Here is a 14,910-nt window from a genome sequence, read left to right as displayed (position 1 = left end):
GAATGAAACAAGAAATGGAATTGAAGCTAGAAAAACAACAGATTTACATAATGGTTCACATCACATTTCAATACCCATTATTGTCCACCTAGATGAAATGTAGTTCTGCATGATAAAAATAGGAAAATAGCTAACTTTCATTCTTTGGGGATTTCCCAGCAGAACGGGCTTTCCTCAATCGACCACGTGTAACCCGAATGGCTTCTTCCATTACAGTTTCTTTCGGGGCAGTATTTGTGTTCTCATCATTGGAAGAAGAAGGCGCTACTTCAATCTGCATTGATTCAGCTTCAGTTGGTGTAGCTTCGCTGGTTGTTTCGGGTGCCGCAGTTGCTTTTTGCGTATTCACACCTACTGCAGCAGGACGTCCTTTAGGCTCTTGTGCACGACCAACCTCTTCCGCTACCTCCTTTTGGTGTTGGCTGGAAGATGTACTAGAAGTGGGAGATGGTGGTTCTTCAGTCTGTGGTTGTACTGGGCTAGCTGCTTGTCCATTAGAGGTCGCAGGGGTTTTGCCAACCCTGACACTTGGTTGTTGTGGCTGTAATTAGAAGTAATAAATTGTTAAAAACAGGGGAAAAATGAATAATAACATAATCTATGATGCAGTTTAAAGGGATAAACCAGAAAGGCAACATTAACAATAAAAAAAAAATAGATTATCTTGCACAGGGTTTTAATTAGATTCAACTATACAAGTATTCAAATTGGATTCAACATTGCTTATAAATAAAATAAAATAAAATAAAGGATTCCACATTCACTTGTTGTGGATGGATGATACAAACGTGCGATACTTTTTTTTTAGAACAGCAGCAAACATAACAGTATTGGTGACCCACTTCAACCTCGCGACCATAAGCATACAAAAGTAAAAAGGAACAGTGTCCTGTCAACCATTTTCGGTAAATCACTTATTGAAGAAAAAAAGTATTTTCAATAAATAGTCACAGCTCATCAAGGAAAACAATACGAATCTACCATGTAAAAGATAAATATCACTCCAAGAAAATATTCACTTGCCCAGCAGAAAAATTTACATTCCACAAGAAAATCATGATAAATTGGTAACAAAATAAAAAATGAAGGCCTTGCTTTACTCTGAGCACTTCATTTTCTTTTTCTTTCAATTGGGGAGGACGGTGTGTTCTACTTTGTTATAAGTTTAGGCAATAGTTACCAAACACAAGGTACTAGACAAGGTATAAAAAAAGGGCAAAACAAATCCAAAATCACACTTGTAAAAAACTACCTGAGAAGGACGAGGCCGTGGTGTTGATTGTGCGGCGACATACTGCAAAATATCATATATTCTGGTCTGACCATAGCTTGCGGCTCTCTGCCAATACAAAACTGCAATATCTCCAGCCCTAGTCCTCAGTTCTAATAAGTTCCGATCAATCTCAGTCTCATGCTTTGCAAGATATGGTCTAAAGAACGAATCATACACATACGTTGTTCCCTGTCATTACAAAATAGTCAGCGAAAGAAAGAGGGGAAGTATAGTAAAGGAAATCAAATATTTAGATAACTATTTAGTTTCATTTCCCGAGCCCAAAAGAGAGCACCTTTGTTTTTGGGTACCACAAATATATAATGAATGCCAACTTCGCTTCGCTATACATTGGAACCCTTCAAGAAAGTTGGGACAAACAAAATTACTATACAGATAGATTTATCTAAGCATGGAAATCATTTCTTTGTCCACATTAGCATCTTACCATGAAATAAAAGCATCTCCAAATCTCTCGCAAACTGTCAAAACTGCCACCAAAATCCTGCAATTTACAGGAATAAAAAAAGCTGTCACTATTATTTGCACAATATTTTCAGCACAAATGGCAATCTACAACATACCAATACTGGCACCAATAGCGAAGTTGCTCGATCTCCGGCTTATTCTTTTCGACAGTTTTGTAGCACTCATAAGCTGGATAAGCATAGCCGAAAATCAATCTGCAAACATGTAACAAGGGATTGACTTCTGACAATCAACAACAATAGAGCTAAAAAAAAAAAGAGAGAAAATGAGTTGCAGAGTCACATACACAAGTCCTCTAGTGAGAAAGGATCCTATCATTTTGGATACCTAACACATACAAAGAAACAAACTAGCTAAGATAAATAAGGCGGCTTAAAACGCATCTAATAGAATCATAAAAATAAGCTGTTAAATCTAAGAAACAGAATAGTAGCTCATTGTTCTATAAAGCAAATGGAGCAATATTTATAGCAACATTTTTATAGGTTTTTTTTATAGGTATTTATACCAACATGACTGCAGAAATTCTGCTATTAATATATTTGTTTGAAGTCTTACAGCAATGCAGTGCATATATAACATTGATACATAAGGCGACTATGGCAGATGAAGACCCTATAGACAGAGACAATGCTTGTAACTCAGATTTGTAACTCTGTATCAGCATTCCTTGAATTGCTTACAAAGAAATTAATTTCTATTTCTTTGAAGGTAACACGTATATTCCGTGTCTTTGAACTTGCAGCCTAGCTTCTACCAAACAAATTCAGGTTTTGCATTCCCCAAAACAAATTTAGAGCAAGCTCTCTTTCCTCCCACCCCAAATTAATGGAAGCTGAATTCAACTAAGATAAATGATTAAATCAAGCTTTGTCAATCAGATTTTGGCACTCACTAGATCATAAACCTCATAAATGTTTCACTAAACCTAACACAACAACTTATCCAAGTTCAGGAGGCCCGTTTTAAGAGCCAAACCACATAAATCCCTTTGAGGATCCCGTTTCCCTTACTCTTCCTCAAGTCTCTCAGCAGCCAAAATATGCGTAAATGCATTATACAGATGGAAAACTAGATTCTCCAATAACACATTTGGGGAAAAAAAACGAAGCCAAAAATAATCACACGGAACAACCACCTAACAACCAAGAAAACCGTATGAAACAAACTTCAAGCAGATTTAATAAAAAAGAAAGAAAGAAAGAAACTCAAATGTAATCAGATTCAGACGAGTAAAAGAAGACGATTTACAGAAAAACCTATTAATAACCTTAAAATAAATCGGAAATGCACAATACCAAGAAACTTTGAATTTAAGATATCTCATAAACTATATGCTCCAACTTCCAAGGTTGTTTTCAAACGCTCAAATATTAAAAAATAACGAGGGCCACGGTTTAATTTCAGAGAGATAGAGAGAGAGTGAGTGAGCATGAGAAATCGATTACTACCTCTTGATTATTTTCCTGGAGTAGAAATTGTGAAATCCAAACAAAATTAAAAGAAAAAAAAAAAGGTGTAAATGGAAATGAGGAAGCTAATCCGAAGCAGTTGACGAACAACGAAGCCGAGGAATTCTTGGAGATCACTGGTATGTAAGGACAAATCGGCGCCGCCGAAATGCCACTGCTGGCCGTTGCGATCTCGGCGGTGAGTTAAGTCTATTTTAGAGAGAGAGAGAGAGAGAGAGAGATTGAGCAAGCTTCTGTGCGGTTTAAATTTTTCGCCTTCGTTTTTTGGTGCTATCATTTTATCGCCGCTCTCACTCTATTTATGTTACGGAATCGTTAGGGGTTTTAATTGCAGTTCTTACAACTCATAATAATAGCAGTAGATAGCAATGGTTTATTGCTATTATGGTGAGATCCAAATAATAGTAATTATTTTTATTTTTATTGCATAAGAGTGGGTTGGATAGGTTGGATCTCTCTTTTTTTCTTTTTTATCTTTTTTTATTTGTATTTTGTTACGGAATATGTAATTATTTATCCCTTCTCCAAAGTCTTAAATGTCGTTCGGATTAAAAAATATATTCAATTTATTCTATCTTATTATTATAATTTTTTTAAATTTTTATAAAAAATATAATAAATAATTCAACTTTTTTAAATTTCAATTCAAAATTTTAAATATTAAAATAATAATAATATTAAAAAATAATATTCTAATAATTTTTTATTTAATTTTTAACTTTTATCTAAAACTCTTTCATTTTATCTTATTGTCCAAACAACCACTTAATTATCATGGAACTATGTGGCTCCTATTTTGAATCATACATGCATGTATTATTATTTTTTAAATTATATTATTTATAAGTAGTGGTAAATGCACTTCTTCCAATGAAACTAGAATAATTATAAAATAATTAAAATATAAATGCTTTTTTCTGTCGGCTGATGTTATGTGACAAGTGTTTACATCAGAGTGTGTTTGATGCGTTAATAAGTTGATTTGAAGAAAGGATTTTTCCTACTTTATTTATTAACTGAATTCATTGATATGGGATACAATAACAACCATAGAATCGTAGAGAATTTTATATAAAATTAACCTAACCAATTAGGTTAAGATCATGCTTATCGCCCAATCCAAGTTTTGCAAAATTGGCTCACAATCCAAGTACATTATTTAGTTAAAATTATAATATTCTCATAAGCCCTAGAAAATGGTTGTTGTCGATGCAGACAGTGCGGTGATTGTTGGCTGTGATGGGAGGAAAAAGCGAAAACTCCCTATGTTTAATTAGCAATTGGGTTATTCTCATAGAGTTTTTTTACGTACAAATAAAGTTGCATATTAATTTACGTACTAATACAGATTTCTTTATATTTAAAATTTAAATTAATAATATTTTTAATAAAATCTAATTTTTGACCAATTATATTATATTGGTGCACATATTAATGCGCGGTTATACTTACAACTAGATTTTTCAATTCTCATAAGGATTAATAGAGAGAAAAAAAACTCTTGCATCATAGTTTAGGCAATGAAAATGGCTCCCAATAAAAAATAGAAGAGAGATCACTGCACGATGCTTACGTACCAGTGGTACGGAGAGTAAAGAACAAGGTAACCTAAACATAGAATGCATCCTTGTAAAGACGACCACAAGGACAAAGATGTAGCTTTAATCCAATTAACTCTATCTATGTATCTTGTAATGGAATGCATATCACTCATCAAAAGTTTCAAGATCCAAGTCTCCCAAAACAAGAAAAGATTAGAATAGAGACAAGAGTAATGATATGGAGCCCATTATTTGAAAATTAAATTTGATCGAAATAGTATGATAATTTGAATGATTAGCATGATCAATTTGAATCTTTCTCGAGAATTAATTACTCATAACATAGGAGTGGTATTTATGTGAATTTGGTGAGAGGGCTATGACACAAAAGGTCAAAATTTAAGTGCAAGGGACAATGATAAGACGCCGATTAGCGGCTAATAAATAAAGAAAATTGATCGTTATGGATATACAGGAGGACATCATTTCCTAAGGAAATTGTCAATATTCATCAAGGGTGGGGTCCCAAAAGTTAACGTTACGTTTTATTTCGAAAAAACAATTGTGGGCTCCAACAGATCTAATTATCTTTTTCATTCTTTTTATTTTTTTATTTTTGGACCTTACGAGGAATTTGGGCCCCCTTTATAATAATATATTATATTTGATGCTGCATGGTGCATGTTCTTTGTGATTTCCATCACCTCTAAAAGGGTTATGACCTTTTTTCTTTCTTTTATACGCAGTTCATGTGGTTGGTTTACCCGAAACACCACCACTCCAATTGTATATTTTCATCCAAAATATTTAATTTTATATGCTAAAAACCACATGAATTTGAATGTTGCATTTAATAAGGTTATGTTTGAATGTTAAGATGAATTGAATTTTTTATTAATAGTAATAAGTTGATATAATAGAGTAAATTTTGTGGGACCTATTTAAAATGAATTTAGATGTATTTATGGGAAGTTAAAAAAGATTATGAGTCTCACGTCTAAAGACATATTGAGTTGAAAAAAGTTGTGAATCTCACTTGTAAAGAGATCTTGAGTTGAGTGATGTTTAGTAATTTGAGAATTGTGTATTTAAATATTAAGTTATGTTTAAATATAAACTCAACTTAAATGAGTTAGGATGAGTCAATGTTCCAAACTGGGCCTAAGACCCGTGAAGAAGTCCATAAAAACAAAGATGAAGAAATATCTTAATAAAGTCGCGTCAATTTGAAATACTATCTAGAATAATAGAATTAATTTGAATAAATTGTTAAATTATTTTATTTTATTTTATTTTTTACAATATCTTGTGAATTTATTGAGTACTGACTTGTGGTAGAGGAAAGTCTTAGTTATAATGAGCAAACCAGTAAAGGGTATACAAGTAAAACCCAAAAAACCCTAAAGTCAAAAACAAGGACTGCCAACTTTTGTCAAGAACATACATGTCCAAAGAAAACATGTCATTATAATGTGGAAAGATGATTCCCTTATTCGTTGTAAACAGACTTTGATCTCAGAATTAAGGGAAGAGATGGATTTCTCCCCACAAATCAAACTATATAGAAGAGGGAGAAGAAGACACTGAGAGGAATACAAAGTGAAAAAAGTGGGCCGTGGCTGTGTGAGAAAAAGCGAAGCATGCGGATTCTATACGTTTCTCAAATGCTGCTACTAGTAGGTAGGCCTCCATTCTGCGAGTCAAGGTGCGTCGCGTCCGCGTCGTTGCATCATACCCCTCTCTTTTTTTGGGTCCAACGTTATGTTCACCCTCCCCCATCTCATGTGCTCCTTCATTATAATAGGTTGGTGGCCTGTCGCTCTCTTGTCTCCTCAGACTCCTCCTCCCCTCCACACACACACACTCTCTCTCTCTCTCACTCATCGAACTCCTTTTTCCTTTGACCCTCCGGCTCATGCCTTGATACTCCTACAATGATGGAATGTTCTCACCTTTAACCTTACCAAAAACAAATATAATTATATATCTTCCATTTTAAGCAACTTCAATGCCTTTTTACTTTACTTTTAGGGTAAACCTTTGATCATTAGCATGCGTGTTAAAAGATTTAACGCGATCAAACAGATGATATGGGATGATAAATCTATGAATAATATGTAGATAGTTTATAAATAATAGTGAAATGGTTTAAGTTAATATATTTTATGAAATTTTGGAAAATGTGATAGAAAAAGTTGAATTCTTTTTTGTATTTTATTTAAAAGTTTAGCAAAGTGGTAATAATTAGATGAACATGTTGAAAATTTAAAATTGAAAAATGTTTGTACTTGAATAGTATTTTAATGTTGAGATAATATGAGATGAATTAAAACCATATGTGAAAATGAAACCAAACGGAGCCTTAATAGATTAAGACATATAGCATCCTCAATTTTTGGCCTACTTTTTTCCTTTGAATTTTGCTATTTATCAGCTGATGTGTAAACATATTAATTATCACTAGGACACAATCAACATGCAAACAACGTTTGCTTAGTTGGGTAAAATGATTATTTAAAAAAAAATCATATATTTCATAGAAAAAAAGTTAATTTCAATTAATAATTTAAGGCATAGGGGAAAAATGTGAATTCTAGTAAATAGTCTTTATGTTATATAAAATAATAAAATTTATATAAAAGACAAGTGTTACACATATGTTATATGAAAATAAGATATATATTATACATCACTTAGTATTTATTCCACACCCCACTAACATGACTTTTTTTAAGGTCAAACCCATCACGATGATACGAACCCATCTCTTTCATGACATCTCTCTCCTCAAGCCATTTCTCTCTCATTCTCTACTTTTTCTTCCCCAACCCTTCCCTTCTCATAGGTTCTGCAACCCACCCCCTATTTTTTTGTTTCTCGTCTCTTTCTACCCCTTTCAATCCCTTTTTCTCTCACAATAAATAAATCTCACCATTTCTCTCTCCCAACCAGCTTATCTCTATCGCCATTTTGGGATGGTGTAGATGAAAGGAGGCATGTGGTGCCTTTGTGGCTCATGACATGAATGAGGATTGAGGGCGAGATGCTCCCATTACCTTGGGTTCCGAGGAAAAAACAATTGCATTATAGCCATGATTAATTTAATTTGCCAATAAATTGAGTTAAAGGGTGTATAGTCTTTTCACATCCAAATATTATTTATGAATCATTCATTCTAATCACCCTTCTATTTTTTCAAAATTTTTTATATTAAATAGATTCTATTTAATTTTAAATATTATTAAATATTTTTAATGAATTAGAAATAGAATTATATCTTAGAATAAAATAAAATAAAAAGAAATCTAAGAATAAATAGATATTAATTATAAATCGATATTATTAAAATGATATTTATAAGAAATATTGAATATAAAAAATAAAATAACAAATTAAATAGGATAGATAGAATAGAAACTTTTGTAGGTGTCCTAATTCCTAAACAATCTAACTGTTTGTTTGGTCCATTTTAAATCATAACATGCCACTGACAGTGTCTCTTGGCGAGGGATGTCATCTCATATGGGTCACTGATATCTGTTGTGGCCTTTGCGAGCGGGTATATTGATGGGATCAAGAGGAGTGTAATTCAAACCACATTTCGAGGCTAACAAATGGAGTTAACGGAAAATTTAAAAAAAAAAAATTACGAAAAATAATAAAAGCAGTTAAAACAACAATTTCCGTTACATAGCCACTTTGTATATATACTAGGTTAGAGCAACGTGCAAAGCACGTTAATTTAGTTGGATGGAATAATATTTTTAATAAAAGAAATATGATTTTTAATAAAAAAAATTAATTAATGCATAATTTAATATATATATATATATAAAGTAAATTATAAGAAATATCTTTGAATAATAATAAGTTAGTGAAATTTAATAATTACATGTTTTGATAGATTAGAAAATAAAAAGATTTGTTTTATTTGACTTATGAGGTAAATTTAATTTGAAGACAATTTGACTAACGATGCGAAATGTGAGATCTCAAAAATTAGTGTGTTTTAATTTATTTATTAGTATTTTTATTATTTATTTTATTTTATTTTTATTAATCACTTTTTAGATTTGGGCCTTTTGGGTTAATAATGTGGATACCACTGTTAATCACTTTTTAGTCACTTGACCTTTGAGTTTCATCCAACTTTGCATTCGGACGTTTAGACGAACATTAGTTAAAGTTAATGAAAAAATAAAAAAAAAAAACTGTTAAAACAATAAATTCTGTTTTATACACACTTTTTATATATACTAGGTAGGAACAACGTGCAAAGCACGTTTGCTTAATTAAGTGAGGCAAAAGTTTTAGTAAAAATAATATGATTTTTTAGAAAAAATTAAGTGAGAGACAGTAAAAATTTTTGATAGGTGTAGACACAGTTCAATGGGTAGACACCCACATTATGCCATGGTTGGCTTCCCAAACAAGAGAGAGAGTTTCGGTACCTCATTCCAAACAACCAGTCAAATTAGTTGGCTTGCCCAATCTTCTTAATAGGTTGATTTTATTTATTCATTCATTAATTTGTAATCAAGAATACCTTTAGAAACCAGATTTCCTAATCTAATCAATCTCCTAGGTATACAAAAGATGAAGAGAAGTCTACCATATGGATCGAAGAACTAAAAATTGTTGTTGTCCCAAGGTCAAGTTATTTTGGGAGACTGAAAGCCTAAATAGGATGTTGGTGACAAACATGGCCACACTAAAATCACGCTATAGAATATTTGGGACAAACATGGTCACCACGAAGCAGAGTAATTTCATGGAACATTTTAGAGCAATCAATAAATCCTTAACTGTATACACAGAAAATTTTAAAAATGATAATGATTATAGCATATGGTTTGCATAAAGAAAGGGGCCAAGGTATCAATATCCAACGCCCTAAAATTATGAAAAGTTGAAATTTAGCAAATGTCATATGCAATACAAATATGGTGAATGTGCAAGTTTCAATCTAGAGGCTTCAATAAGATTTACAAATCATTTTGACAGTTTAGAAAACAACCACAAAATCCAGTCTAAAGTCTACCCATGATAGGTCTGCTATTCCTTGCCTAGGATACTTTATTCGTAAAGGTTTCTTCAACAATAAAAAGGCACACTCATAGAATCTTCAGGAATCGACTGATCAGCTGCAATCGGATCTCACCTGCCAAACAAGTTTGCAATAAGCATTCTTGTCAAAGCCAACACACATATACAAGTTGAAACTATTACATATACAAGTAGAAAATATCACATACATATACAAAGAACAATAAAACAAAGATGCTGACATAAGATAGTAATATGGTTCCATCAATGAGCAGAAAAGGATTATTAAGGGTAAGGAGACTTGGATAAACTCTTGCTCTTGCTCACGCTATTGCTTGCCCTGTGCCTCTTTGGGCTTTTACTCTTTCGTTTCAGACGTTGAAAAAGAGGTAAGATGAAGTGTTTTCTTTAAAAAAATATGTAATAGAAGGTCGAACTAAATCCAATACCAAGATTATAGGACTGGACATTGATTAATAGAACAAGTCTGTTAAAATAGCAGGTAATATAGATACTATTCAATCACGATACTTTCAAGAACATTTTAAAAAACTTACCAAGTTAGATGAGGCTCTAATAATTAAAATATCCCAGTACCATATCTCTGTACCAATGATCCAGCCACCCATTAAATGAGGGCATGTTGCAACATTTCTAATCGGCCTATTAATATTCAGAATCACAAAAATAATTGTTCAAACAGAAATAGAAAACATACCGAAGGCACTGAAGATTTGGATTTTGATCGAGATCTGCAAAAGTTCCAGAAACAACCCATTTTAAATCCACACGTTCCTTTTACCAAATTTGATCCAAGAGCCCTTGATGCCTCTTCCACAAAGTTACCATATCCAATCGGATAAATGAAAAAGCCATAAATATTTAGCAGTTCAACAAAGAAAAATATCATGTCAATATATATAATTCCAGCCTATAAATGCAACCTAAATTCATAAAGAAAATATCTTAATGAAAGCATCACAATGTATTTTCAAGACACCAGTGGACTGACAGGGAAGAGAATTTGTTGCTACTGTTCCACAAAAATCCAGATAAGCCAGATAGTGCGGCCTATTAACTTTGGCAATGTTGGAGCAGAAAATGATAATGAAATCGTCTCTACTACTCATTGTTGGTGCTATTCAAATCCCAATGGCGCTTAGTTCACAAATATCTAGCTTTAAAAATTGCAATCATGATCTCCTTTGTTCCCAATGTAGCACCCATGGACAACTGCAATGCTAAAAGAATTAGAACAAAGAGGCACCATCAAGGTTTCCAAAGCTGCCCATCTAAAAAACAACATACCTCCATAACCAAAAGAGTTGCAGGCAACTGAAACATATCCCATCAAGATCCTAATTTCCAATCCCCACTTCACAGCATGTATCCATATCTAAAAAACAAGAAGGTAATTTTCACACAAAGCCTAAATAGGATTGATTGCACGCGAACTCTAGAGCATAGAAATAAAATATAAAAAAAAAATTAAGAGGGAAAAAGGACCACATACCATTTTTGTGATTCTTCTTCGCCATAACTCTGACAACAAAGACGAAGAAGTGCAAAGCCTGGGTCTCCTCAAAACTCTGATCTCACACAACCCCCATTTCTCTACTTTGGCAGAAGAAGTGGTTTTTCTTCCGAGGTTCCAAGACATGGGTTTCTCAGGAAACGAGTTTCTGAGCAAGAGAGGGGTTCGAGTGGTGTTATTGACACGAACGGCCCACAGATCCATTCCTCTACGACGACTTTACCGAAAAATGAACTCGAATTTTCTAGTGCTTTCTCAGTCCTCTCTCTCTCTCTCTTTGAGACTACACTCCGAAGGAGATTATGGGGCTTGGCAAAAGCCATTGACAAAGCACATCGGGAACTGGAACTCTCATGCAGAAGACAAAACAACAGCGATGAATACGAAGAGGCACTCGGTGCCGGAAGCCTTATTTTCCTTCCTCATAAATATTCTTTTACAACAACCAAAACCAATGAGACAATTGAAGTCAATGGCCAGCGGATTTAACGGCAAGTTAACGAAAAACATTTAAAATTACTGTAGCTCCGTTAAAACAATAAATTTCCGTTTCATAACCATTTTATATATATAAAGAGATATATAAACTTATAATTTATTACAGACTTATAATTGTAAAGAATTATACTAATTGGTGTGAAAGATTAACACATCATTTATACACTTAGTACCTAAGAAATGAGTTTACAAATATTTTTTCTTTTAGCGTTAAATCGAAATAATGACTAGGAGGCAGGCATTGGGCTGAAGTCTGAACCCAGGTCCAGCTTGTTGGAAACCATATAACTTAGGTATTGGTGTAGTTCTGTGCCATGAAACCTTGAGCTCCTTTGAGGTCACAAACAAATTGGGCTCCTATAAATTTTGAGCCCACAAATGTGGTTTGAGTGATACGCGAATGTCTCACAAACTGTCTGGTCGTTAATGTTCGTCTACTCCTACTTCCTACCCCACGTTATCCGAATCCACACACACCACAGCCCCGGGACTTCAATTTTAACACCGCCTCTCGCACCGTGCGTGTCAACTGTCAGGGACGGGGACGCAGACGCAGGACGCAAGAACAAAATTGGAGTGCGAAACTGAGAAATGTCACTAGCACCTTCGCTCCCTCGTTTCCACTCTCCCTTTCTTCGTCGCCCTCTCAAGCTCTCTTCCACTACTTTTCTCTCCTACAGACCCGCGAGCAGAAATCAACGCTCCCCAGCGTCCTATCCATGCATTCGAGCTATTGATCTCGATCAAAACACGGTTCTTTCTCCACCTACTTTCATGTTATCTTCTTGGCGTTCCTTTTTTCTCTCTATAACGTGAGCGTTGCAGTGACTTGGGAAATATCGGGTTCAGGTAGTGGCAATATCGGTTGGGCTTGTGAGCGTTGCAGTTGGGATTGGCATTCCAGTCTTCTATGAAACCCAAATTGATAATGCTGTAGGTGTTTTTTACCCCGCCCACTATGCTAAATGGATAATCCTGTTTTGTTTTGACCCAATGGAATTTTGAGGCTTTTCTATGTGGCTGCAGGCACAGCGAGAAAACACTCAGCCATGCTTTCCCTGCAATGGCACCGGAGCGCGTAAGTAAATAGTCAATTGATTCGAATTGTGAATTGTCTGTTTTGGTAAAACATGGGTGGAGAGATTGTAAATAGAATCCTCGTCGGTCCGTTTTTCCTTTCTAGTCTACTAACGGTTCAGTAAAATGCTAGTAGAGCCGTTCAAATTATCGCCCGAGTGTTTTAATTTTTTTTAATTTCGATGGTTAAGGAAGTAACTATTAGTATAATTGTTTTTTTTTTGGGATAAAAAATGTTAAAAAAATATTGAAAGAAAAAGAAATTGAAATGCACTAGTGGTGCGCCCAGCAGCTTGCTAGCACTATCCATCGGTTCAAGCCAATTGAATGCTTAAGTGAGCAGCTACGGATATTTGTAAATGCCCCAGGATGCTTTGACTAAACAAACTGTTTCACTTGTCCAAGTTTAATGGACATGGCACATCACTCTTTGAAGCTGGATTTTAGTTCTAAAATACATTACCAGGTTGGCTCAATTGGGCAAACTCACAATCTAGTTACCAAATAGTTACAAAAGGAAGGACAGTTATTCAACTGCAATTCCATATGGAACTCACAAATTTTTATGCAACATTAAGCTAATTGACATGACACTGGGAGCAGATAGTGTTTGTTAATATGATTGTCTTGTTATTTTTGAAGTAGAGATGGCTGTTTCAGATCTCTACTCTCATAAAAATGGATGTCCTCCCCAGAGAAATGCAGATTTTGCACGGGAAGTGGCTCAGTGACAGTAGATCTTGGTGGGGACGAGAAGGAAGTCTCTCGATGCATCAATTGTGATGGCGTCGGCTCATTGACATGTACCACATGTCAAGGCAGTGGTATACAACCTCGATACCTCGATCGCAGGTATGAATGTACACATCTAATGATGTTTTTATTCTCCTGCACAACCATTAAAATGGAACGGATACAACATACTTTACTTTGTTAGATAGTTTTGATTACAATTCTCAGTTATGAAAGAGGAACTGAATGGCACCTCGGAAAGGACATTGTTCAATCCCATTGGGGTGTCTGTCTGGCTTACTTGCCTAGAAAGTTACGAAGAAAACACTCATGATTTATTTTTGACAGAGTGATATTTTCTATGAACAGGGAATTCAAAGATGATGACTGAGCCACAGGGAGATATAGCAGTGATTTTGATTTCAATACACTGCCTAGTTAACTTATTACTCAAGAGGAAGCTGAAGAAATCAGCATTCCCCTACTTTTGTTTGTATCCACCTCTTAAACATTATGCCAAATTGTTCTCCATGCCTTATCTAATGTACAATTCTGATTACAACTCAGTTATAAATGAGAGAACTATCAGATGCAATAAACATTCGTAAAAGCTTGAAAGGATGAGGGTTAAAAAGATGTTGAATATAAAAAAGCATAAATAGGTTGCAAAACACTGGTTGGCAGCAAAGATGAGATGCATTATCTATGAAACAAACAACTTCCACCACCTAAAAAAAGGTGGAGAGCATATGAACAATCTGGTTGGCCAGAGAGAGAACTATTTTGGTCAGAATACTCTTACATCCGTAAATATATTATATAAAAATAATGTTACAAATTGATGTGATTTATTAAATTATAAAATTATTTTTATTGTATTGTAAATGATATAAAGTCACGAACATTTATAAAAAAAAAAAAAAAAATTATATAATTTTTTTTATAACTAGAATATTTTCCTTTCGTAACTTTAATTAAAAAAATCACCATTTACGGGAATCCTTTGCGGTGGGGTTATTTTGCGGACTAGCGAAAATCACTGGGTCTTTTTGAATAAGATCAACGGTATATGTCAACCCACCATCTTGTCGGTGGACAGTTCAACGGTCCAAATCAGTTAGATAACGACTACTCAGCAAATTTCCCTTTTTGCACAAATCTCTCCGCACAAGGAACAATATTCTCCACCCAACCTCGTAAACTATGTCAGGGTCATTTCCGTCACTCCATTAGACCTCAAAAGACCAG

The 14,910-nt window shown here is 34.2% G+C and overlaps 2 protein-coding genes across 3 annotated transcripts; one reads left to right on the top strand and one right to left on the bottom strand.

Annotated features, from left to right (window-relative positions):
* On the bottom strand, positions 1-3,519 carry LOC122274218 (putative HVA22-like protein g). Its single transcript, XM_043083231.1, has 7 exons — positions 3,214-3,519; positions 2,049-2,089; positions 1,858-1,956; positions 1,722-1,778; positions 1,569-1,632; positions 1,253-1,462; positions 1-541 (listed from the first exon to the last, which is right to left on the bottom strand). Exons 2-7 carry the CDS (start codon positions 2,078-2,080, stop codon positions 131-133), a joined length of 873 nt encoding a protein of 290 aa, XP_042939165.1. The 5' UTR covers positions 2,081-2,089; positions 3,214-3,519; the 3' UTR covers positions 1-130.
* An 8,781-nt stretch (positions 3,520-12,300) lies between these two features.
* LOC122318067 (protein SPA, chloroplastic) lies at positions 12,301-14,257 on the top strand. Of its 2 annotated transcripts, XM_043135196.1 has the most exons (5): positions 12,311-12,606; positions 12,703-12,786; positions 12,880-12,931; positions 13,626-13,782; positions 14,032-14,257. In XM_043135196.1, exons 1-5 carry the CDS (start codon positions 12,445-12,447, stop codon positions 14,051-14,053), a joined length of 477 nt encoding a protein of 158 aa, XP_042991130.1. In that variant the 5' UTR covers positions 12,311-12,444; the 3' UTR covers positions 14,054-14,257. The 2 variants fall into 2 exon arrangements, with proteins under 2 accessions (XP_042991131.1, XP_042991130.1); XM_043135197.1 differs by lacking the exon at positions 14,032-14,257 and having other exon boundaries at positions 12,301-12,606; positions 13,573-13,715.
* The last annotated feature ends 653 nt before the right edge of the window (positions 14,258-14,910 follow it).

This window comes from Carya illinoinensis, chromosome 8 (assembly GCF_018687715.1).
Source record: "Carya illinoinensis cultivar Pawnee chromosome 8, C.illinoinensisPawnee_v1, whole genome shotgun sequence".
NCBI lineage: Eukaryota > Viridiplantae > Streptophyta > Magnoliopsida > Fagales > Juglandaceae > Carya > Carya illinoinensis.
Note: the sequence above shows the minus strand (reverse complement) of the source record. Positions and strands in the feature narration are given on the sequence as shown.

Bases quoted from the DNA above. Each gene is read 5' to 3' on its own strand.
- LOC122274218 (XM_043083231.1), bottom strand. From the start codon at position 2,080: ATGATAGGATCCTTTCTCACTAGAGGACTTGT. The intron at 1,957-2,048 runs GTATGTGACTCT...ACATGTTTGCAG, and splicing joins TTTCTCACTAGAGGACTTGT to ATTGATTTTCGGCTATGCTT. The intron at 542-1,252 runs GTAGTTTTTTAC...TTCTAATTACAG, and splicing joins CACGGCCTCGTCCTTCTCAG to CCACAACAACCAAGTGTCAG.
- LOC122318067 (XM_043135196.1), top strand. From the start codon at position 12,445: ATGTCACTAGCACCTTCGCTCCCTCGTTTCCACTCTCCCTTTCTTCGT. The intron at 12,787-12,879 runs GTAGGTGTTTTT...ATGTGGCTGCAG, and splicing joins AAACCCAAATTGATAATGCT to GCACAGCGAGAAAACACTCA. The intron at 12,932-13,625 runs GTAAGTAAATAG...TGTCCTCCCCAG, and splicing joins CTGCAATGGCACCGGAGCGC to AGAAATGCAGATTTTGCACG.